This window comes from Salvelinus namaycush, chromosome 10, assembly GCF_016432855.1.
Source record: "Salvelinus namaycush isolate Seneca chromosome 10, SaNama_1.0, whole genome shotgun sequence".
Classification (NCBI taxonomy): Eukaryota; Metazoa; Chordata; class Actinopteri; order Salmoniformes; family Salmonidae; genus Salvelinus; species Salvelinus namaycush.
In genome coordinates, this window is record NC_052316.1 from 5336058 (window position 1) to 5361677 (window position 25620).

The following is a 25620-nucleotide window of genomic DNA, read 5'->3' on the forward strand; positions in this document are numbered from 1 at the left end:
TGGGCTAGTTTTGTTTCTCTTAACTGTCATTAAGATCTCAGACTTGTTTGTTGTAAAATAAGTAACATTCTAAACTGAAGGAATATAATCTAACACAAAAATTAAATGTAACTCTTGCATGCTTTCAATACATAGAGTTCTAACAAATTATCGCACTAGAATCTTCTGATGATATCAACAATCTCCGATGACTGATACTTTGTAACTTTGATTCATACCGGTAAAAGGGCATCGTGGCGGGAAAATAAGGACTACGTATGCATACGTCATATGACCAATTAAGCCTACCATTAACCGATTCCGAAACATACTGATTGCGCAAAATATCACACAAGATAGCAAACGATAGTAGTTAGCGGCATATTGACAAGTTAGTAAAATAGACACGGTCCAATTCTTTGGATCTGTAATACCCATTTTATTCATCCGCGACAACCTACGATTTGCTACGAAGTTCAACCTAACAACGACTGCGCGGAGTGATTTATTTAAGGACTACACCCAGGCGCTGCTCGAATGCAGTGGGTCCTCTTCTCTGTCAAACCCAGAAGAAAGCGGGGTCGTGACGGAACTGGGGAATTGTCGGAGGTCCCAGAATCACCGAAAATATAGTTTACAGAAACCTCAGTGTTGTGCGAGAGTACCCGTCAAATATAGATTTTAAAGATTTTTCCATAGTTGAACTAATACGCAAGTATGTCCTGGCAAGGCTACGTGGATAACCTGATGGCCGATGGCAGCTGCCAGGACTCCGCCATTGTTGGGTACACGGACGCTAAGTATGTCTGGGCATCGTTTCCCGGTGGTACATTTGTTAACATAACGGTAAGTACATAATCAAATAATTATAGACTTATCTACAAACAAAGGGAAATGCCGCCATTTTAGGCTGTTAGTTCATTTAATATGGGAATAAGGCCTTGCCCAATGGGGGAGCCCTAGATGGAATGATAAGGTAATGTTAGGCTCGAGCCAGGCATTGAATGTTGGCTAAGCTAACACACATGGTATCCGGTGTTTTCTTGTACAGAGACTTTTGCACGTTTATTTGAAATGTAAGTGCTTAGGCTCAGAACCACAACTACATTCAAAATGTCATGATGTTATCAATATAGCTAAGGTCTAAAGCTTTCCTTTTGAGTTAAACATTGACTGTTCAACATGAAAGTGTAGGAGGTAATCCGCTGGCTAACATGTTTAGTTAGCCGAGCTAATGTGTTGATAACTAACTATCTGAACTAGAACTTGCAAATGAAACACAACCGTGCTTTCAGCAATTTGATACCCCATATGGGAAAGTTAAATGGAGACCGGTTTCCCGTCTTGTACGTTTACTGTTATGTCTAGCCGGCAATGCGGGCTTTGGGAGGCGTGTCGGGAGCGAAAAAAGGCATAAATCAGGCCTGTCACCCAGATTCGAAAGTTATTAAGCAAAATTGTTGGCACATTACGCTGCATGCATATGTTACATGCACAATTTGCTTTGTACACTCAGCCGTATTCAGATGAATTTGTGAATCAGGCCCTCGCTCTCGCCCCTTTTGATTTCCCAAGATGGCGCCTCCACTCTGCATTTATTTATTTTTTCCTCCTGTCTACGCAATTTGATCGGATTGCAACCTAAATTGGATGCACCAGCTCGAGGCAAATTGGTTGTACAATAGTTTACCATCCAATTGGCCTGCAGGTTTATTTTACATATTGCCTCAGTCCGGTCATTCGTGGGCCCTCCATTTTGTTAGCTAGCAAGCATGCATGTAAATCAACTATTTAGAGTTGCTTGTGTTGTCAAAACCAGTTTAATATGTCAATTCACGCGCGTGCAGAACAATTATTTGATAGTTTTCTACATGTTCGCGGGTTAATAAACATGTACGTTTTAACTAGCAATCTTTCTAGTGTGGAACTGCGACAGGATATTACCCATAATCTAATGAATTGCGATTCCTGTATCATAGATTGCCGTGCGGATATTAGAGGGTATTTTTCAGTCAGATGATTCCTTTGGCTTTGCTAAGCTATGGTTAAACATCTAACCATTAACTGTTTGGTACCCAGGTCTGGGCACATTCTCATAGCTGTGACATTAATAAGTTGGCAGTTACTCTGCTAAGTTTATGTTCAAATGTTACAGGTTGTAGGCAAGCTGTCAAATCAGTTGTCCTGCTGTGTTGCCTTGGTGAATTACTCTGGCTTCTGCTAGCCTCTAACGTTAGTGTTCTAGAGACTTCCACGAGGAGGCCAGCTTCTAGCTTTGCCAAGGCGTTATGGCATAACCTTAGCAGGCTAGCTACTTTGCTTTTTAGATGGCCTCATTGAATACGCTGAATTCCCTTCATTTTTTTGTGAAAGGAAAGGGACTGTTGTATAATTGTGCAATTCTATATGAGGGTGAGGCCTTTGTGCTGTCATTTTTATTTGGAACCTGAGAATAAACCAGTCTGCTTTCATTGAATAATTGTATGGGCAAACTATACTAAATCTGACTAGCTAGGCATCCGTTGCTGACCATGACAGTCAAGCAATGCCTGATATGTATTGCAAAGAAATACAACTGAACTGTATTGGATTGTTTAATTTGTTCACTGAACACGTGATTTAAAGGATACATTCAATGGTCTAGAGTCAAATATGGACACTGGCCTATGAGAGCTGAGATGGTTACACTATTAATCTCTATCACACAGTAGCCTAAACTATTTTTCAGCATGTGTTCCTTTCTGCCTGGTAGGAAAAATGTGAACTGCAATAATTCTTAAATTGCCAAGTTCTCCCAACAGTGATTCCAAAAAAATCCCATTTATTTCAAATGTCTGACTGCTTTTGGCTGCCTTTTTGTTGAAATGTTTTAATTTAACCAAATAATGCTCCCTCTGAAGCTTTGCTAATTTTCACCCAATTTTGATTCTTGCTGTTTTAGACATTGGAGAGAATTAACAAGGTCTCACATAAGCTCTTATCTTATTGTAGTGTAATGACAAATGTTTTTATGCATATGAAATTGCTTGACTTTCTAACTTTACATGCTTGACATTTGTCCATCAATGCTCATCCGTAGGTTGACGAAATCGACGTCATAGTAGGAAAGGACCGAGAAGCTTTCTTCTGCGGCGGGCTGACCCTAGGCCAAAAGAAGTTCTCTGTCATCAGAGACAGCCTCCACTCCGATGGGGACTGGACAATGGACATCAGGACAAAGAGTCAAGGAGGAGAGCCCACATACAACGTTTCCATAGGCAAAGCCGGCAAAGGTAATGCCTGTCCCATTTCTTCACTGCTCAATCAAACAATTTAAGGCTATGTAGTGCATAGGTTTGGTTGTAATTATAGTTTGCTGTGCATGTACAATATACTGGTGTTCACCTCCTCAATATATAATGTATTTAAGGGACAGATGCAATTAAGTCTGTCACATTAAATCAACAAATGAATTGCACTATCATGCTTTAGCTTACACTACATTGTAGCATCAGGCCCTAGATGGGCTTTAAAATAGTAGAAAGGGATATAATACAATTGGAAAGTTTACTTGTAATCTAATTGATATGTTGTAGTTATGTTATTTAAGCAACATTACACTCAAACGCCTTTTGGTATTTGTTTCACTGTTCAAACGGTCCTGAATGTTTTGAATGTCAGCAATCACGTGTAAGATGTAGAACTTTGAAAATGCGTAATGGCGCTTTCTGTATTTTGAAAGTTCTGTAGCTTAAACTTGATTGCTGACATCCCAAACAGTGGACTAATGAAACGTGTACCAAAATATGGTTTGAGTGGAATTTCCCTTTTAAGCACAGAGCTATTATGTATGGGGAAAGGGGGTTTATGCAGTATAATTGACTTAAGTTCAATTTCAAGTATTTTTCAGATTAAGGAAGCCAATCAAATACCATTTGATTTAAAGAATAGGTTCGTTTTGCATCAGATTGGATTCAGGGACAATATTTGATCAACTGCTAGCTAGTAAAATGAGCCACAAGTCTTGATGGGCCACCCAATTGAAGGGGAGATGCCCTGCCATTCGAAAAACAAGATGCCTGTGAGTTGTGCCAATGTTCATTTTGCCTTTATGGTCCCTATTCTCCTATGTCCCTAGCAGCTTTAAGTCCATGACACTCCTACTTGCAATACACAACCTCTCATCTGTGTATGTTTGTCACAGGGCAAGCTGGGCAACCTTTTCTGAGTTCACTCTTCTGGTCTTCTTCCTGATCGAATCAACCTTGAATTGCATGCGTATTCCCTATCCCTCTGTAATTGATTCCCTTTTCCCCTCACATCAACGCTTAAGTGTCAAGTTCAGGTTATTCCCCATCACATGTTAACCCTAGTCCCGGTCAATTTAGGCATTTCCACTCTGATAGTGGCACTCAAGGATTTTGCTGCTGTTCATATGTATTGAGGAGAGGTACTACAAGCATGCTGACTGCATGTGTACTGCATTAGTGTTGGTGGTAGTGAGTAGAAGCATTCACTTTCCTATTCCTCCCTGCTGCTGGCATGCCATGTAGACTCATAGCTAAGTAGTGGATAAAGTAAAGGGTAGGCTTAGGCCAGTGTTTTGTTTCTGATTTACAGAACTTGTCATTGCCACCTTTTACACCAGTTTAGAATGGAGCATTTTGTGCTGATATTGTCATAGCTTCTGACTGGGTAAAAAAGCCATTTATGGACTTTGTTAACATAAGCGGATGATTCAGACATTCCTTAGTTCAGAAGAGTAGGCTAGATGTGTTTTGTTATACTCTAGGCTAATGGGCTTGAATGGTCAGCACTATTGCATAATTTTAGTGAGAGCTTTGCATGTTTTCTTCCAGTCCAAGGGCAGCAGCCATAATAAGAAAATGAATGCTTGCGTATTGGCCATGGACGGGGCCTCTGGTGAGCTTCCTATGTCTTCCTTCATACTAACCAGCCCTGTCCACCACCTTGTTTCGGTTAGAAAATTTCTTTAATATTCAATGATCTAACTTCACATTTTCTCAATTTCCCTTCTCTCTTTTCTTTCAGTCTTGGTTCTTGTATTGGGCAAAGAAGGGGTCCATGGAGGCGGATTGAATAAGAAGGCATACTCAATGGCAAAATACTTAAGGGATTCAGGGTTCTAGTTTTGTCTTGAATTAGCCCAAGTGTAGTAGTTGAGGAAGAGGGGAGAAGTAAAGTAAAAAACACAAAATAAAAATGTTAAAGCAAAGAATGCTGTTAACATTTTCCTTTCAAGCAGTCCTATTTAAAATGAGCCCTGGCAGCGTTATTGGCAGTGCAGGGCCACATGTTTAAGACCCTGCAGTCAACAATGTAGCCCCACCTTTAGTGGGGAAAAGTGGTTTCTTATCCCCCCCACCACCATGTCTGTTCATTTCTGTGCTTTTTTTTCTTGTGTACTCCAGCATTGGTTTTAGTCATGGGAAAGGAAGGTGTCCATGGAGGGCAGCTCAACAAGAAAGCGTATACAATGGCTGACTACCTGAGGAAGTCTGGATACTAAAGCAGCCTCTGCCCAGCCTCCTAGCAGCTCACCCTTTCCACCCTCTTGCGTTTCACAGTACTTCCAGTTCTAGTTGGTAGTTGCTTTTTTTCTGCCCCCCATTTTTTTTGCTCCATTTTTTTTATTTATCCCCTTTTCTCTTGTCTTTTTCCAGTCATCTTTATGCATTCACACTGTGTACTCTATTCCATTCTAGCACTACTGTTGCACCATAGTTAAAGATGAGCATGTTGTTAACAGGACATTGTGACAAATCTGTACTTATAAAGACCTGCACCATTCTAGCCAATGCTCAGTGAAAACCCTAAAGTGAAGGAAACCTAAATTAAACTGAGATTTCATATGATGGTGCCCGGTAGTTCAGACCCTTTAGCAGCCGATGCCTTTGGAGCACTTGAGCAGTAATCAAGCTCATATTGTCTTCCTTTTCTAGAGCATGTCTGGGAGGGGAAACTGCATGCATATCTTTGAGCCTACTGAAATACTGTTCCGTCTGCCCCGCGTGCCCTGTAACTCCTGCCAAATGTCTGTTCCTCTTTCCCATCCTGTTTGTTCATAGTAGGTGACACTCCATCAGTACTCAGGAGGCATATTCCTCCAACCACTACACCTTAAAGTCCTCCGTAGCCCCCTCTCCCAGATGGGTTTTTAAGGGGGGGAGCCCAATCCATTTTGGTATTGATTGAATCAAATGGCAAAACAGCGTTGACGCAGGTAGAATCTCCTCCCACGCCCTCTTCATGACCTTTCTGACTACATGAACCCCATGGACATTCCATCGTTGCAATGGCTCAGGCACTTAAAATATTGTTTGCCAGCTCCTGTAATATTATTTTTTATTTTAAGGCTGCCATTTTGGACAGTAGATATCCCAGCATAACGATCTGGAGTGTCCAGTTTGAATTTTTCTTAGGACCAACTTTTGTTGCAGCTTGGGTATTTATACATTTGCTCTAGCTACATCATTGTGAAGGACGACTGCTAGCCTCATCTTTCTGCTGAAGGCAAAACAACACTAACATAAAACCACGCTATCACATGACACCAGATAAAGCTGGGGGGGGGTAGTAGTTATTGGACTAAATTTGTTTCCTCATTTGTCAACTTTTTTTTTTTTTTTTAAAGAAATGAATTACTGCATTTGAAAACCCATGCTGTGTGAAGAAACAACTGTGGAATAAATTGCATTGTTCTCTAGTCATCAACTAAGATGTGGTATCAAACTGTGTTCAGGCTCGGTACTTAATGTAATCTCCAATTGAAAATAACTTACAGTAGAAATGACACTCAATTTAATGGGAGATGGGATTGGTTGGAATAAGAACACTTTGGTTGTCTTGTGGAAACTTAAAATACAAAACATGGGTATCCTGTGCCATAAAGTAGAGATCTGTTGCTATTGTGTGATGGATTTTAACTGCTGCCCAGTAAGGGGCAATTTCATTGGCACTATTAGGGGTGTTTTAGCATCTACTCCAATGTTCAGGCCTTGTGGCATGTGTACTAATTAAAATCTTATTTGCTGATTTTTGTTAATTTCTTCCCCCTACACATTTCTTACACCTGGGACAGTCTCTAACACATTGGATTTCATATGCATAAACCAATAAATGCCATAAATTGATTTATCACCTTGTTTACAGACCGATCAAATAAATTTATTCCAACCAGATTGATTGTATGTACTTTCTTGCTTTTCAAGTTGAAATGTATTCTCTGTTTTGAAGGAAAGTTTGAGCCAGAGCAGCAGTTTTTATTTTTTATTATTAAATTGGAATTGGTCTGGAGGTTCCTATTGGCCTGGAGATAAATAGTTCAACTGGGATGCTCTTGGTTAATCCTTAAAGGTATGTTGCAGGTAAACACGGTGGAGATGTTCCTTTTGTAGAAAGGTATGAGGATGTTGGCTGGGTCAGTGTGGCAGAATTAGGCCTTGGGAACCCCACAGGGCCTGATGGTAACATTCCAAAATGTGCATTGCCTTGACAGTGGGTGGTAATTGGCTAGATCAGTGGTTTTCAAACCTCTCCTGGGGGACACCCAGATGTTTCAAAATGTTGCTGTAACCTTTAACTAGCTCACCTGATGGACTAATATAGGGCTTCGTAATTAGTTGAATACAGTGTGCTAGCTCTGAATTACCGTAGTTCAAATACATGGAACTGCTGGTGGTTCCCAAGGAGAGGTTAGAAAACCACTGGGCTAGATGGACTGAAATAATGGCTTAGGTCTGACCTTTCGTATCAGCATAGAATTGGGGAAGCAACAATTATTAAACTGGTCCGGATTCAATTGTCGACAACGCAGCTTCTGAAGGCAATTTCCGATTCAGCCAACAGGCAGCGTTTATCGTGAAGGCGATCTCCGTGAAGTGGGAACATTTTCTTAAAGCCATTTTCACAACCCGTAGTCGGATTGCATCCCGGACTAATTCGGGGTATGTGCATTTCTTTGTAGTAGACTATTGAAGACTTGATATTGATGACGTAACCCGATGGTAAATGCGTCATATCTAGTTAATGTCTTGGTTTCTGTAGAAGTAACCAAAATGGGGGAATTAAGAGTATCACAACAACAACTTGACAAGTGATTTGTATTGGCTTCACAGCGTTCCATCAACCCTTTTGGGAATTGACCTATATGCATAGGTTTAAATTTAAAATGTTTCTTAGAGCCCGGCTGATTGAAAGCCTGTATCAACTGATGTGGGCTTTTTACCGCTATCTTGGTATTGGCTGACCATTCCACCCGGTATTCAGTAAATGGGATGGGGGGGTGGAAGAGAATCTCATGCTTATCTGAACGCTTGTTGACATTCTCGTGTTGTCACAATGTATGAAATCAACATTTTAAGCATAGTTTATTGGACAATTGCTATTTTGGATTGCAATTTATGAGAATTCATTGTGGAAAACTATTTCCTGACTAAAACAGTATATTGGCAGCTATCTCGATGACAAACTTAATCTGACAAACCCATCGGCAGGGCTCTAGTTTTACAGAAAAATGAAATCTTATGCATAACCATGGTAGCAACTGAAAGGGAACAGTTTGGAGATTAATACATTATTAGACCAAAGGTGAGTGTACACAATTTGCCTGACACGAGATTGAATCCAAACATTACTGTTGATTTTGTGCGTTTTACATTTATTATACTTGTCACCGCATTTGTATATAATGACATTAGAAAATACTCTGGATACATTCAGTTACATAAGACTTCCTGGAAAATGTGGGGTAGGTGCAACATGAGATAACAAAATTACAAGGGTTTCAATGAGAACACTGACTGGTGTCTAAGTGGCCACAGGCCTCCCTAAGTGTGGACAGTTCCTACGCTATTTCAATGCACGGTTATGAAGTCTTAACTATAGCCATGTTTACATCCTATTGGTGACAGATTTTGTGAATATTCGAAAATCTATATAAAGAAAATATGCACATTTTCCCACCAGTAGTGTTTCCTCCAAACTAACTTGTTGCAGATAAAAAATTAGTGTGATGTAATGCAGACAATGTACTTTTTCGCATATGTTTTCATGTACCGAATAAAAAATCTAAAGTTCAGTGTTAACATCGCATTTTTAACTCTGCCGTTAGTTTTGTCACAAACTGTTGGGTTGAATAGCAAGTATGCGTACTCTGGTCTTGGCATGTACACTAGCCAACAGCTCACAAATACTGCGGGTGGGCTGGTCTACATGAGATTATTGGATAGAGGAGAATATTTGTATTTGTCAAACGGCAGTCAAGCATTGATCATCATGTCACCCAAATCAGACCATCGATATTTATTGGAAAGGAGTGTTAAGATCATCGTGCACTTTCACCATCCTGTGAAGTTCATCATTTATTTAATCTGTAGACTAATAAACTGCATGGTTTCCTGAGTCGTAGTGGGAGTAGCACACACCATATAATCGTGTGACTCCAAGTTTACTTCGATATGATGGTTTTTATATCAATATTTGCACATAGGTGTTTCCACTGCCATTTCTTGCATAATACATTTTACAGACGCATAAAGATCCCACCATGTCGAACGAACAAATTAGGGTAAGTGTAACCATTTATCCCATCAAAATCTAAATTTAGACATTTCTAACATATACTGCCCTAGAACAAAAATAATATAAAATTACAGATTAATCTCGAAATTTTGATTTACATGTTAATAAGACAAATATTTGATAAAATATGTGAAAAGTCTGGACTGGGCTAAATGGGTACTGAGTGTAGCCTTGAGGCCCATGGGTGTTCCAAATAAACTCACCTCTTAAATAATACATTTTAATTTCCAAATGTTCAAAACTTACAAACGGACATTTTCTTTTGTAAAATTAGATTTACATGAATCTCCCCAAAAGTTCAAATAAACTGATCATTGCTGTTAACCATGACAGTATCACTTATAACAGGGGAGTGTCCACAGAGATCAGTGTGGATTTAGGCTTTTGTTCTTGCCATCCAGTACACACCTGATTCAATTAATCCGACTTCAGTCAAGACCTGATTAGTTGAATCAGGTGTTATTGCTTGGTTAGAACACAACCCTGCACCCACACTGGCCCTCTGTGGATAAGACGCCATGCACAAAGACCAGAACACACACAACTTTCAATTAATTATCTGAAAGCTGATTAACATTTGCTATTCTTATGAATTAGTTCAACTTGTCTTCCTAAAGCTTGTCTGAAGACAGTTTAAAATCTCCCTCTCTACTGTCTATTAAAAAGGTACAGGTGGTGGACCAAATAATGAATCACCTGGATGAATGAAAGACAACAATGTGACAATGCCCCCACCCAAAAGTGCGTGCGTAGTTGCCCAATAATCATCTTGTCCCTCATTTGATAGCATTTTAATCCACCACTTGTAGGTCTTCTATCCCTGATATCCCTCAACCCTGATCTAATTCCTCTCTCTGCATCAGTGACTACCTGTCCACTCCAAACATCTTGGAGAGAGTACAGAGGTTTCTAATCTTGGTAAAGGCACCATGGCTAGATGCACAATATGCATAACTGTAGTTTTTGTGTGTTTTAATCAACTTAAATCTGAACAAAATACAAATTTATATTAATTGAATATTAGGGATATCAACACACTATTCCCATGTGTTATCCCGGGCCTGCTGTTTTGACTCTCGCTCGCTCTCTACCGCACCTGCTGTTTCGACCTGCTCAGATATGAAAAGCCAATTGACATTTACTCCTGAGTTGCTGATAGGGCTGTGGCAGTTATTCAATTTTGTCAGCTGGTGATTGTCATGCAAATAACTACTGGTTTCACAGTAATTGACCATTCATTAACAAACACATGTAGCATCTCCTGGCTTCCAAGCATAGCGTACAAGCCACTGATGCGGACCTTGGAACATCTATATTTTGAAAGTCTAATAAATCCATTTAATATAGCCTACACCATCACAATAAATCCATTAGACAGGTGTAAGGAAACCTTGTATGAAAAAAATGTAGCCTTTTTCAGAAGAACAGAATAGCATATTCTGAGTTGTCCATATGTTAGGCCCTGAGTTGGCGGGATATGCCATATTGCTGTGTGCTACACTAGTTCATTTAGCAGACAAGATTTGCTTAGAATTCCGTGGCATTTTATAGTATGAAAAATAGGCCTACAATTGAATAAAACAGAAAGGATTTTTACTAGAGCTCGACCGATTATGATTTTTCAACGCCGATACCGATTATTGGAGGACCAAAAAAAGCCGATACCGATTAATCGGCCTTTTTTTTTTATATATACATATATTTGTAATAATGACAATTACAACAATACTGAATGAACACTTATTTTAACCTAATATACTACATCAATAAAATCAATTTAGTCTCAAATAAATAATGAAACATGTTCAATTTGTTTTAAATAATGCAAAAACAAAGTGTTGGAGAAGAAAATAAAAGTGCAATTTGTGCCATGTAAAAAAGCTAACGTTTAACTTCCTTGCTCAGAACGTGAAAGCTGGTGGTTCCTTTTAATATGAGTCTTCAATATTCCCATGTAAGAAGTTTTAGGTTGTAGTCATTATAGGACTATTTCTCTCTATACCATTTGTATTTCATATACCTTTGACTATTGGATGTTCTAATAGGTACTTTAGTATTGCCAGCCTAATCTCGGGAGTTGATAGGCTTGAAGTCATAAACAGCGCAATGCTTGAAGCACAGCGAAGAGCTGCTGGCAAATGCAGGAAAGTGCTGTTTGAACGAATGCTTACGAGCCTGCTGCTGCCTACCACCGCTGAGTCAGACTGCTCTATCAAATCATAGACTTAATTATAATATAATAACACACAGACATACGAGCCTTAGGTCATTCAAATGGTCAAATCCGGAAACTATAATTTCGAAAACAATATGTTTATTCTTTCAGTGAAATACGGAACCGTTCCGTATTTTATCTAACGGGTGGCATCCATAAGTCTAAATATTGCTGTTACATTGCACAACCTTCAATGTTATGTCATAATTATGTACAATTCTGGCAAATTAATTACGGTCTCTGTTAGGAAGAAATGTTCTTCACACAGTTCGCAACGAGCCAGGCGGCCCAAACTGCTGCATATATATACCCTGACTCTGCTTGCACAGAACGCAAGAGAAGTGACACAATTTCCCTAGTTAAAAGAAATTCATGTTAGCATGCAATATTAACTAAATATGCAGGTTTACAAATATATACTTGTGTATTGATTTTAAGAAAGGCATTGATGTTTATGGTTAGGTACACATTGGTGCAACGACAGTGCTTTTTTCACAAATGCGCTTGTTAAATCACCCGTTTGGCGAAGTAGGCTGTGATTCATTGATAAATTAACAGGCACCGCATCGATTATATGCAACGCAGGACAAGCTAGATAAACTAGTAATATCATCAACCATGTGTAGTTAACTAGTGATTATGTTAAGATTGATTGTTTTTTATAAGATAAGTTTAATGCTAGCTAGCACCTTACCTTGGCTCCTTGCTGCACTCGCATAACAGGTAGTCAGCCTGCCACGCAGTCTCCTCGTGGAGTGCAATGTAATCGGCCATGATCGATGTCCAAAAATGCCAATTACCGATTGTTATGAAAACTTGAAATCGGCCTTAATTAATCGGCCATTCCGATTAATCGGTCGACCTCTAATATTTATCCCAAAAGATTTCCAATGGACTGGCTATTCTGTGTTGAGCGGTTAACAAAGAAACAGGTCTTCCTACAGTTGAAGTCGGACGTTTACATACACCTTAGCCAAATACATTTAAACTCAGTTTTTCACAATTCCTGACATTTAATCCTAATAAAAATTCCCTGTCTTAGGTCAGTTAGGATCACCAATTTATTTTAAGAATGTGAAATGTCAGAATAATAGGAGAGAGAATTATTTATTTCAGCTTTTATTTCTTTCATCACATTCCCAGTGGTTCAGAAGTTTACATACACTCAATTAGTATTTGGTAGCATTGCCTATAAATTGTTTAACTTAACATTTCGGGTAGCCTTCCACAAGCTTCCCATTCCACCTGACATTCCTCCTGGCCCATTCCTCCTCCATTCCTCCGTCATTGAAAATAAGAATTTGCTCTTAACTGACTTGCCTAGTTAAATAAAGGTGTAAAAAAAAATGAAAAAAAGAGCTGGTGCAGGCCTCCTTGCTCGCACACACTTTTTTAAATTTCTGCCCACAAATGTTCTATAGGATTGAGGTCAGGGCTTTGTGATGGCCACTCCAATACCTTCACTTTGTTGTCCTTAAGCCATTTTGCCACTTTGGAAGTATGCTTGGGGTCATTGTCCATTTGGAAGACCCATTTGCGACCAAGCTTTAACTTCCTGACTGATGTCTTGAGATGTTGCTTCAATATATCCACATAATTTTACTTCCCCATGAAGCCATCTATTTTGTGAAGTGCACCAGTCCCTCCTGCAGCAAAGCACCCCCACAACATGATGCTGCCACCCCCGTGCTTCACGGTTGGGATGGTGTTCTTCGACTTGCAAGCCTCCCCCTTTTTCCTCCAAACATAACCATGGTCATTATGGCCAAACAGTTCTATTTTTGTTTCATCAGACCAGAGGACATTTCTCCAAAAAGTACGATCTTTGTGCCCATGTGCAGTTGCAAACCGTAGTCTGGCTTTTTTTATGGCGGTTTTGGAGCAGTGGCTTCTTCCTTGCTGAGCGGCCTTTCAGGTTATGTTGATATAGGACTCGTTTTACTGTGGATATGGATACTTTTGTACCTGTTTCCTCCAGCATCTTCACAAGGTCCTTTGCTGTTGTTCTGGGATTGATTTGCACTTTTCGCACCAAAGTACGTTCACCTCCAGGAGACAGAACGCGCCTCCTTCCTTAGCGGTATGATGGCTGCGTGGTCCCATGGTGTTTATACTTGCATACTATTGTTTGTCCAGATGAACGTGGTACCTTCAGGCGTTTGGATATTGCTCCCAAGGATGAACCAGACTTGTGGAGATCTACAATTTTCTTTCCTGAGGTTTTGGCTGATTTCTTTTGATTTTCCCATGATGTCAAGCAAAGAGGCACTGAGTTTGAAGGTAGGCCTTGAAATACTTCCACAGGTACACCTCCAATTGACTCAAATGATGTCAATTAGCCTATCAGAAGCTTCTAAAGCAATGACATTTTATGGAGTTTTCCAAGCTGTTTAAAGGCACAGTCAACTTAGTGTATGTAAACTTCTGACCCACTGGAATTGTGATACAGTGAATTATACGTGAAATAATCTGTCTGTAAACAATTGTTGGAAAAATTACTTGTGTCATGCACAAAGTAGATGTCCTAACCAACTTGCCAAAACTATAGTTTGTTAACAAAAAATTTGTGGAGTGGTTGAAATCCGAGTTTTAATTACTCCAACCTAAATGTATGTAAACTTCCGACTTCAACTGTATATGCTTAATTGAATTTATGCAACTTAAATTGTAATATAAATGTTAGGCTATAAATTTAGATGTTTAATACATTCTAAGGCTGCATGATGCGCCTCTAATGATGATTTGAAAGAAGTCTCATGAAAGGCATGAGCTCAGCTCTATTTCTTGCCAAGTCTGCACACACTTCATCAGTCTCTCATTCACAATTTTACAAGCACTTGATAATATTCTCACCTATTAGACTATTATTCATTTAATTTGTTATTTTACATAGAGCCTACTAATATATGTGGAACTATTTTAGAATGGCCCACAAACAAAAACATGTAATCTGTAGCCTGCACTCGAATAGCAAATGGATGTTATGTGGGGTTATATTTTTAATATGCAAGCATAGGTGGTGCGTCCATAAATCTAGGGGAAGCTAAACTTTCCCTAAAATAAATTTGAATTATACTGAGCAGAAATATGAACGCAACATGTGGTGGTCCCATGTTTAATGCGCTGAAATAGAAGATCCAAGAAATGTTCCTTATGCACAAAAAACATATTTTTCTCAAATTGTTGCTACAAGTTTGTTTACATCCCTGTTAATGAGCATTTTTCCATTGCCAAGATAATCCAGCCACCTGACAGGTGTGGCATATCAAGAAACTGATTAAACAGCATGATCATTACCAGTGGCTTAATTTTGGTTTTAGAAGTGGTGGGGGGGGGGGGGGGGGGGGGGTCATCAACTGGCGGCTGGTCTGGGGGTTCTCCCTCAGAAGTTTTTGGGGCATCTTAAGTTCATTAACCGGCATTTCTACTTGGGCTGTCCCTGACAAAAAATTATCTTGGTCGACCAAGAGCAGTCTTCTTTTGACCAATCAAATTTTAAAACTTGTATTTATCCATATTTAGACACACCCTATGTGTTTTAATTAAAATCAACTAGGCTATACAGTGCATTCGGAAAGTATTCAGACTCCTTGACTTTTTCCACATTTTGTTACGTTACGGCCTTATTCTAAAATTGATTAAATCGTTTTTTCCCTCATCAGTCTACACACAATACCCATAATGACAATGCAAAAACAGTTTTCAATATTTTGTGTGTGTAAATTTATTAAATAAAAAAACGTATCACATTTACGTAAGTATTCAGACCCTTTACTCAGGACTTTGTTGAAGCACCTTAGGCAGCGATTACAGCCTCGAGTCTTCTTGGGTATGACACTACAAGCTTGGCACAGCTGTATTTGGGGAGTTTCGCCCATTATTTTCTGCAGATCCTCGCAAGCCTTTCAGGTTGGATGGAGAGCGTTGCTGCACAGCTATTTTCAGGTCTCTCTAGAGATGTTCGATCGGGTTCAAGTCCGGGCTCTAGCTGGGCCACTCAAGGACATTCAGAGACTTGTCCCAAAGCCACTCCTGCATTGTCTTGGCTGTGTGCTTAGAGTTGTTGTCCTGTTGGAAGGTGAACCTTCGCCCCAGTCTGAGGTCCTGAGCTCTCTGGAGCAGGTTTTCATCAAGGATCTCTCTGTACTTTTCTCCATCTTTCCCTCGATCCGGACTAGTCTTCCAGTCCCTGCCACTGAAAACTTCCCCACAGCATGATGCTGCCACCATGCTTCACCGTAGGGATGGTGCCTGGTTTCCTCCAGATGTGAGGCTTGGCATTCAAGCCAAAGAGTTCAATCTTGGTTTCATCAGACCAGAGAATCTTGTTCCTCATGGTCTGAGAGTCCTTTAGGTGGATTTTGGCAAACGCCAAGCGGGCTGTCATGTGCCTTTTACTGAGGAGTGGCGTGTGGAGTGCTGCAGAGATGGTTGTCCTTCTGGAATGTTCTCCTATCTCCACAGATGAACTCTGGAGCTCTGTCAGAGTGACCATCGGGTTCTTAGTCACCTCCCTGACCAAGGCCCTTCTCTCCTGATTGCTCAGTTTGGCTGGGCGGCCAGCTCTAGGAAGAGTCTTGGTGGTTCCAAACTTCTTCCATTTAAGAATGATGGAGGCCACTGTATTCTTGGGGACCTTCAATGCTGCAGACATTTTTTGGTACCCTTCCCCAGATCTGTGCCTCGACACAATCCTATCTCGGAGCACTACGGACAATTCCTTCGACCTCATGGCTTGATTTTTGCTGACATGCACTGTGAACTGTGGGACCTTATATAGACATGTGTGTCCCTTTCCAAATCATGTCCAATCAATTTAATTTACCACAGGGTGACTCCAATAAAGTTGTAGAAACATCTCAATGGTGATCAATGGAAACAGGATGCACCTGAGCTCAATTTCAAGTCTCATGACAAAAGGTCTCAATACTTATGTAAATAAGGTATTTCTGTTTTTGTTTTATAAATTTGCTAAAATTCCTAAAAAACTGTTTTTGCTTTGTCATTATGGGGTATTGTGTGTAGATTGATGAGGAACATTTCTTATTTAATCAATTTTAGAATAAAGCTGTAACGTAACAAAATGTGGGAAAAGGGAAAGGGTCTGAATACTTTCCGAATACGCTGTATAAGGCTTATGGCATAATTAGTGTAGTCTAGGACACTCGGCAAGTATTACACAGTTCAGGCTTTTTCTCATGTTCGAACCTGCATCAATTGGACACAATACAGAGCTGATTGTCAGACCAAAATGGAAGTAATAATTAATCGTCTCCATTATGTAATGGTGAGAGATCCAGGCCACCATGTTACCTATAAGTCTGATCAAAGAGATGGGGCTTTTGAAACCAATGTCACGGCCACAGAGCACAGTAACGTAGCTGGTTTATGGGCCACTGATCCACTACTTGTTCTGATCCATCATAAAACCTCTTGACGATGAAGAACACACTTCATTAAATCACCGTAGCTTTGTGCCTCTTGATCACAAACCTCTTGAAATGGATGGAAGGCCTCAGCATTCTGTTGACAGTGTCTTTATTGAAGTGAAATTAAATTGAATACAGGCATGTGTGAGCATAAGATGTTTACAAGACATCAAATAAAAAGGCAACAGGACTCAACATAGAACAGTTCAAGTTATAGTAGAAAAACGATTTTTACTTGTAGAACTTCCTACGTACAATATTACAATATGACGTGAAACCAAATACATGTTGCAAGACCTATCCACCAGTGGCATCATGCATTTCAGAGAAGTGGTCTGTGATGTGTCGAGAGCAGCCAAATGAAGTCTACAGCAGGCTGCTCGTAGCCGTGTAGACGCGGGTACTACCTGAACAAAACTGTTTCTCCCCACCCCCTCTGCTTGTATTACACGACTGCTGAGAGCTTACCCATAACATAGGTATGCTGTGTGTTTGCCCAATCTTCCTTTGGCTGAATGCATAACCGGTTTGGCTTAATTTTGTCTGTGCAGGTCAACGTAACATATCAGTCGGATCAAAATCATACTCTTGAGATGAGCGACTGGCTCCAGGATCTCAGGGTAGAGACCGATTGGCAAAACCCAGTTCCCATGGCCTATCGTTTCTATATATTCACATGGAAAAGGTCAGCTCAATCGATTTTTATAAAAGGCTGCTGTATAGTACTTTGATTTAGATATTTCTATGCAGCAGGAATATATACAATATAACTTTTTTTTTTTGCTTCCCCAGACTACAGATATACAGGCTACAAAATAATCAATGTTTTAAGATGTTAATTGTGGTGATCTATACATTATTTATATACTCAATGCATTCCTTCACAGTTGGTGTCAAGCATGCTCGTGCACACGAGAGCATCGAGCCCTTTCTCACAGTGAATAGAGTATAACCCTAGTCGGAGGATGTCTGCAGAAAACCACCCCATACTGACAAACCAGAGTAAAATAAAGCCCAAAACACATGACACTCATCTTGTCCTCCAGACACCATCTGCACATTGTCCCACCCTTCAGTAATCAGGTTAAAAATACAACAAAAGGAGAATTATGGTGATTTGCATTCTAAACTTGGAGGGAGATAAAATAGATTTTTATTAAACAGAGATGTAAAAATGAAACAAATCCTCTTGACCACGCCTCTAGCGTGAGTCTCTGCAACCCCATAGGGTGAGTGGGAGAGAGGGGCGGGGGACCGGCCACCTGTCTGTCAACTCAGGCCAACCAATCAGGCGCGGACTGGGTCGTGGTCGTCAGGACGAGGCTCCTGCAGCTGCACCACTGTCTCCACGGTGACCTCGCTGTCGTCGCTGGTGTCCAGGTGGTCGTCTTCATACTCGGAGGACTCCTGATCGGGCTCGGAACGTGAGGCGCCCGACATGGTGCCAAAGGAGTGGCCGCTGGTGGAGGCCAGGGAGCGCAGCAGCGGGGTGCTCTCTGACACCTCGTTCTCATCGGGCCCGCTGTCGCCCTCCTCCGAATCGGAGTCTGAGTCGCCCGCAGAGGGGACCACCTTCTGCTTGCACACAGGACACGTCTTCTTGGTCTTGGTCAGCCAGGGGTCCACACACTTGTTGTGGTAAGCTGGAGGGAGGGAGAGGACAGGGAAAAAGGTCACTACACTCACAATCATAGGCAGCATGTAGGTTTTTTCTAGGGTTGTAAATCAAAGGTACAACACACAAGGTAATCCTAAGGGTGTGCTTGTTATCTACTGAATGAATGTTGTACCATGACTATATAAGGGTGGACAATTTTGATTAGGTTTGGCTACAACACCTGGAGAGGGTAATGGGGAATTTCAAAGGCAAACCTAGCTTAATGTATTACAATACTAGGATTTAAGCTTAATAGGTTTACAAATAGGGGATTGTGGACATTTCAGGAAATAATGCTTTAAAACCAGCCATTTTCACCAAGAAAATGGCATTTAGTCTATTTAACTTCTACATTACCAGTACTGTATACAGTATTAGTATAGCTTGACAGTGTCCAGAAGCTACGGCGGTTTTCTAAGAACACTAGCGGTCAGGCCAACTGGATATTAGATGCAGTAAAGTGAGCTGGAGCCAAATAGATGATTTTCTGGGATGATACAGACAGGCATGGTTCAAGGAACAGCACAGGGTGCAGTAGAGCCTTTCAGACTGTCTCCCACAGAGACATCACATGACCTGGTGTTTTGTACTACATCGACAAAAGTATGTCGATTTTGGAATGTAGCTCATTCCAAAATCATGGGCATTAATATGGAGTTGATAACCCCTTTGCTGCTATAACAGCCTCCACTCTTCTGGGAAGGCTTTTCACTAGATGTTGGAAAACATTGCTGCGGGGACTTGCTTCCATTTAGCCACGCACATTAGTGAGGTCGGGCACTGATGTTGGGCTATTATGCCTGGCTCGTAGTCGGCCTTTCCAATTCATCCCAAAGGTGTTCGATGGGGTTGCGGTTAGGGCTCTGTGCAGGCCAGTCAAGTTCTTCCACACCAATCTCGACAAACCATTTCTGTATGGACCTTGCTTTGTGCACATGGGCATTGTCATGCTGAAACAGGATAGGGCCTTACCCAAACTGTTGCCACCAAGTTGGAAGCACAGTATGCTGTAGCGTTAAGATATCTCTTCACTGGAACTAATGGGCCTAGCCCAAACCATGAAAAACAGCCCAAGACCATTATTTCTCCTCCACAAAACTTTATAGTTGGCACTATGCATTAGGGCAGGTAGCGTTCTCCTGGCATCCGCCAAATCCAGATTCGTCCGTCGGACTGCCAGATGGTGAAGCGTGATTCCTCACTCCAGAAAACACTGCTCCTCACTCTAGAGAACGCGTTTCCACTGCTCCAGAGTCCAATTGCGGTGAACTTTACACCACTCCAGCCGACGCTTGGCATTGCGCATGGTGATCTTAGGCTTGTGTGTGGCTGCTCGGCCATGGACACCCATTTAATGAAGCTCCCGATGAACAGTTCTTGTGTAGACGTTGCTTCTAGAGGCAGTTTGGAACTTGGTAGTGAGTGTTGCAACTTAGGACAGACAAATTTTATGCGCTTCAGCACTCGGTGGTCCTGTTCTGTGAGCTTGTGTGGCCTACCATTTGCGGCTGAGCCGTTGTTGCTCCTAGACATTTCTACTTCACAATAACAGCACTTACAGTTGACCGGGGCAGCTCTAGCAAGGCAGAAATTTGAAGAACATACTTGTTGGAAAGGTGGCATTCTATGACGATGCCACATTGAAAGTCACTGAGCTCTTCAGTAAGGCCATTCTACTGCCAATGTTTGTCTATGGAGATTGCATGGCGGTGTGCTTGATTTTATACACCTGTCAGCAACGGGTGTGGATGAAATAGCTGAATCCACTAATTTGAAGGGGTGTTCACATACTGTTGTGTATCTGGAGCAGTGTTTCCCAACTCTAGTCTTCCAACAGCACACATTTTTTTTGCACACCAGATTCAACTCATTGAGGACTTAGTGATTAGTTGACTCATTTAAATCAGGTGTGCTTGTCTGGGGCTAAAACAAAAAATTTTACTTTTGGGGGTACTTGAGGACTAGAGTTGGAAAACACTTGATCTAGAGGACTGCAGTGGAGGAGCACAGGTTGCTGGATGGGGGTGGGGTAGAGGAAGGGGAGGAATAGCAGAGGAGTAGCAGAGAGGGTTGGTGGCAAGTAGATGGGTTTAGGGTAGTAGGTTGTTGTGTGGTTGTGTGTGTGTCAGGAGGGGGTAGAGGGCATGGCAGGCCAAGACTCACCGTGAGAGCAGGGCAGGACCCGGAGCTTGTCTCCCTCCTCGTACTCATCTAGGCATATGGCACACACATCGTAGGCATCCCCTAGGTACAAAAGACACACGGTTCAATGGCAGAACAAAATACAGAAAAGTCCTCTTAATAAAGACATTTTAATTTACTCAATTGTGTAGCCCGTATTTATTTAAATGACGGGCTGAGTCAGACTACTGTCAACTGACTCATAGAGTGCCTTGCAAAAGTATTCACCCCCTTGGCATTTTTCCTATTTTGTTGCATTACAACCTGTAATTAAAATTTCATTTCATGTAATGGACATACACAAAATAGTCCAAATTGGTGAAGTGAAATGAAAAAGTGGTGCGTGCATATGTATTCACCCCTTTTGCTATGAAGCCCCTAAATAAGATCTGGTGCAACCAATTACCTTCACAAGTCACATAATTATTTAAATAAAGTCCACCTGTGTGCAATCTAAGTGTCACATGATCTCAGTATATATACACCTGTTCTGAAAGGCCCCATAGTCTGCAACACCATTAAGCAAGGGGCACCACCAAGCAAGTGGCACCATGAAGACCAAGGAGCTCTCTAAACAGGTCAGGGACAAAGTTGTGGAGAAGTACAGATCAGGGTCGGGTTATAAAAAAATATCCTAACTTTGAACATCCAACGGAGCACCAATAAATCCATTATTAAAAATGGAAAGAATATGGCACCACAAAAAACCTGCCAAGAGAGGGCCGCCCTTAAAAAATAAAGGAGAGCCACACACTCTAGGAGCTCAGATGCAAAAATATTTAAGTCCAACGTTTCGACAGACACGCTGTCTTCATCGGGGTATAATGATGAACACTGACGGATGACTCATTTATATAGTGTCAAAAGACACACAGGTGTCTGTAATCATGTCCGGGTGTGGCCTGATATCATTGGTTAATTCTCATATATATTAAAATAGCATACAAAAAACATAAATGGATAGCGTACGATCATAGATACAATTTGGCTACATAAGCCCACAAACATTTACAATAGCAAAATCACAAGAATGGCTTCAGATCAAAGTTGAGACCGAAGGGAGTAAGGGTCTTTAATTTAAAGATCCAGGCAGCCTCTTGTTTTAATAAATTGTCGAGGTCACCCCCTCTCTAAGGGAGGCATGACATGTTCGATGCCAATATAACGTAGAGACGAAATCGAGTGGTTTTCTTCCAAAAAGTGGGCCGCAACTGGGTAAGTCGAGTTTTTGCACCTGATGGTGTTACGATGCTCCGAGATACGTACTTTTAATTCGCGCTTCGTTTACCCATATAATTTTTACCACAAGGACAAGTTATAAGATAAATAACTGCCTTAGTGGAGCACGTGATAACACCTTTGATTGGGATCTGTTTCCCTGTTTGGTGGTGTTTGAAGGATCTACATTTATAAGTGCCATTGTATTGAGCACAGCCATTACATTTGTAGTTTCCATCCAGTAGGGGCGCAAATAAATTGTGAAGGGATATCTTGGGGTGGTAAATCAGAGTTTACCAATTGATCTCTGAGGTTTCTGCCCCGCGAGAATACGACCAAGGGAAGGTCCAAAAACACATTACCGATACTATCATCGGATCTTAGAATGTGCCAATGTTTGTGACCGATTCCCATAATTTGTTCCGAGCACTTTGAATAGCGGGTAGTTAGAACGCAAGAATGCTTATTTTTGCCAGACTGACCTTGAAAAAGGTCATGTCTCGTTTTGTTTTGAATTTTCTCAATGGCAGTATTAATCTGACCATTTTTTACCCCCTCTCCTTGAATTTTCTTTGCATCTAAGCCATATTTCTGTCGAAATCTGATTGTTATTTACAAATTCTTTTGATTCGATAGAATTGGCTGTAGGGCAAACTGTTTTTCAAGGGAAGTGGATGACAACTATCAGCCCTCAACAAAATGTTACGACCAGTAGGTTTCCTGTAAAGATCAGTGTATAGAACATTATCTTCACACAAGATCAGAAGATCAAGAAAACTGATTTGACGTGTATCAGATTGAGAGAGGGCAGCCCACCAAAACTCACGGACCAGGCAAGGAGGGCATTAATCAGAGAGGCAACAAAGAGACCAAAGATAACCCTGAAGGAGCTGCAAAGCTCCACAGCGGAGATTGGAGTATCTGTCCATAGGACCACTTTAAGCCGTACACTCCACAGAGCTGGGCTTTACGGAAGAGTGGCCAGAAAAAACATATGGAAGGAGGTAATCTGGTTAGATGAGACTAAAATTGAGCTTTTTGGCAATCAAGGAAAACGCTATGTCTGGCGTAAACCCAACACCTCTCATCACTCCGAGAACACCATTCCCACAGTGAAGCATGGTGGTGGCAGCATCATGCTGTGGGGACGTTTTTCATCGGCAGGGACTGGGAAACTGGTCAGAATTGAAGGAATGATGAATGGAGCTAAATACAGGGAAATTCTTGAGGGAAACCTGTTTCAGTCTTCAAGAGATTTGAGACTGGGACGGAGGTTCACCTTCCAGCAGGATAATGACCCTAAGCATACTGCTAAAGCAACACTCGAGTGGTTTAAGGGGAAACATTTAAATGTCTTGGAATGGCCTAGTCAAAGCCCAGACCTCAATCCAATTGAGAATCTGTGGTATGACTTAAAGATTGCTGTACACCAGCGGAACCCATCCAACTTGAAGGAGCTGGAGCAGTTTTGCCTCGAAGAATGTGCAAAAATCCCAGTGGCTAGATGTGCCAAGCTTATAGAGACATACCCCAAGAGACTTGCAGCTGTAATTGCTGCAAAAGGTGGCTCTACAAAGTATTGACTTTGTGGGGTGAATAGTTATGCACGCTCAAGTTCTGTTTTTTTGTCTTGTTTGTTTGACAATAAAAAATATTTTGCATCTTCAAAGTGGTAGGCATGTTGTGTAAATCAAATGATACAAACCCCCCAAAAATCTAATTTAATTCCAGGTTGTCAGGCAACAAAATAGGAAAAGTGCCAAGGGGGTGAATAATTTTGCAAGCCACTGTACCGCCGCTTTCAAGTCATTTCCCTACATTTGTTTCGGACTAAGTTCTCACTCTTTCCAAAATGGCTGAAATTCCACTCCAAGCACATTCCTGCCATGTATGTGGCTACCAAACCGGGCCAAACCTTAACTGACTTGCCTCGTTAAATAAAGGTTAAAAATAATAAAATAAAATGCACTCACTTTCAAATTCCACAGCATTCTTTCTTGCCCCTTCCCTTGTGGGGAGGACGAGGTGCTGTGCTGTGAAGGGTGCCGGATATGTGGGCCAGTGTTTATGTAAACTTTAAATGAGCATGTTTTGCTGCTCCTCAGTACCCGTGCCAGGATTGCATGTAACCGTATAAGGATGGGGAGTCATGTCCACCCCCCCTTCAGTAAAGTCACAGACTCAATCTCTCCCTCTTTTTTCCTTTTCTCTGCCCCTCTCTCTTTCCTCTGTCTCGTGCTCTCTTTTTCGCAGACTGTCTTTGTTGCCTGTCTCCAACTTTCTTTTTTCTCTCCGTCTGTCATTGTCACTTCTTGTCTTTATCCATTTCTCCCTCTCTCTCTGTCTGAACTTGAACCCAGTGCTGGACGGACGGACGGACGGACGGGGGGGGGGGGTTGGGGTGATGAGAAAGGGAGCATTTATAAAGGCATGGCTCCAGCACAAACTCAGGAAATGCTGAACTGTGGCACTGGGCTATTCTGAGGGAAGTTGAGCACTAAGCAGAAAAATACTTTGACACCACAAACTCAAAGGGTGTGTACACTGCTAAGTAAGACATACGGAATAGAACAAAGGCACATTCACTAACAGTGACATTGAAGACCTGTTCCTCACTTGTCCCGAGAAGTTCTCCAGCATAACTCAGTTTAACAACCTGATATAGCCAAGTAAGCAAAAACACAAGTATCATACACTACATGACCAAAGGTATGTGGACACCTGCTCGTCAAACATCTCATTCCAAAATCATGGCATTAATATGGAGTTGGTCCACCCTTTGCTGCTATAACAGCCTCAACTCTTCTGGGAAGGCTTTTCACTAGATGTCGGAAACATTGCTGCGGGGACTTGCTTCCATTCAGCCACAAGAGCAATAGTGAGGTCGGACACTGATTTTGAGCGATTAAGCCTGGCTCGCAGTTGGCTTTCCAATTCATCCCAAAGGTGTTTGATGGAGTTGAGGTCATGACTCTGCACAGGCCAGTCAAGTTCTTCCACAGCAATCTTGACAAACTATTTCTGTATGGGGCTCGCTTTGTGCACTAGGGCATTGTCATTCTGAAACAGGAAAGGGCCTTCCCCAAACTGTTGCCACAAAGTTGGAAGCACAGAATCGTCTAGAATGTCATTGTATGCTGTTGCATTAAGATTTCCCTTCACTGGAACTAGGGGGCTGAGCCCGACCATGAAAAACAGCCCCAGACCATTATTCCTTCTCCACCAAACTTTACAGTTGGCACTATGCATTGGGGCAGGTATCTGATTTGTCCGTTGGACTGCCAGACAGTGAAGCGCGATTCCACCCTCTAGAGAACACGTTTCCACTGCTCCAGAGTCCAATGGCGGCAAGCTTTACA

At 41.4% G+C, this 25620-nt stretch overlaps 2 protein-coding genes across 3 annotated transcripts in view; one reads left to right on the plus strand and one right to left on the minus strand.

Annotated features, from left to right (window-relative positions):
- Positions 1-508: 508 nt before the first annotated feature.
- Positions 509-7160, plus strand: LOC120054607 (profilin-2-like). Its single transcript, XM_039002079.1, has 3 exons — positions 509-825; positions 3059-3251; positions 5391-7160. The coding sequence occupies exons 1-3, from the start codon at positions 697-699 to the stop codon at positions 5486-5488; spliced, it is 420 nt and encodes a 139-aa protein (XP_038858007.1). The 5' UTR covers positions 509-696; the 3' UTR covers positions 5489-7160.
- A 10137-nt stretch (positions 7161-17297) lies between these two features.
- The window catches only part of LOC120054608 (E3 ubiquitin-protein ligase RNF13-like), a 102581-nt gene continuing 94258 nt past the window's right edge, over positions 17298-25620 (minus strand). For both annotated transcript variants that reach the window (XM_039002080.1, XM_039002082.1), the window contains exons 9-10: positions 21026-21106; positions 17298-18848 (exon numbers count right to left, since the gene is read on the minus strand). In XM_039002080.1, coding sequence (XP_038858008.1) covers positions 18493-18848; positions 21026-21106 — 437 coding nt within the window. In that variant the 3' untranslated portion in view covers positions 17298-18492. The remainder of the gene's footprint in view (positions 18849-21025; positions 21107-25620) is intronic.

What these genes read in the sequence shown, in the direction of transcription:
- LOC120054607 (XM_039002079.1), top strand. Translation starts at nt 697, where the DNA reads ATGTCCTGGCAAGGCTACGTGGATAACCTGATGGCCGATGGCAGCTGC. An exon ending in GTACATTTGTTAACATAACG is followed by an intron (nt 826 to 3,058) that starts GTAAGTACATAA and finishes GCTCATCCGTAG; the next exon opens with GTTGACGAAATCGACGTCAT. An exon ending in CATAGGCAAAGCCGGCAAAG is followed by an intron (nt 3,252 to 5,390) that starts GTAATGCCTGTC and finishes TGTGTACTCCAG; the next exon opens with CATTGGTTTTAGTCATGGGA.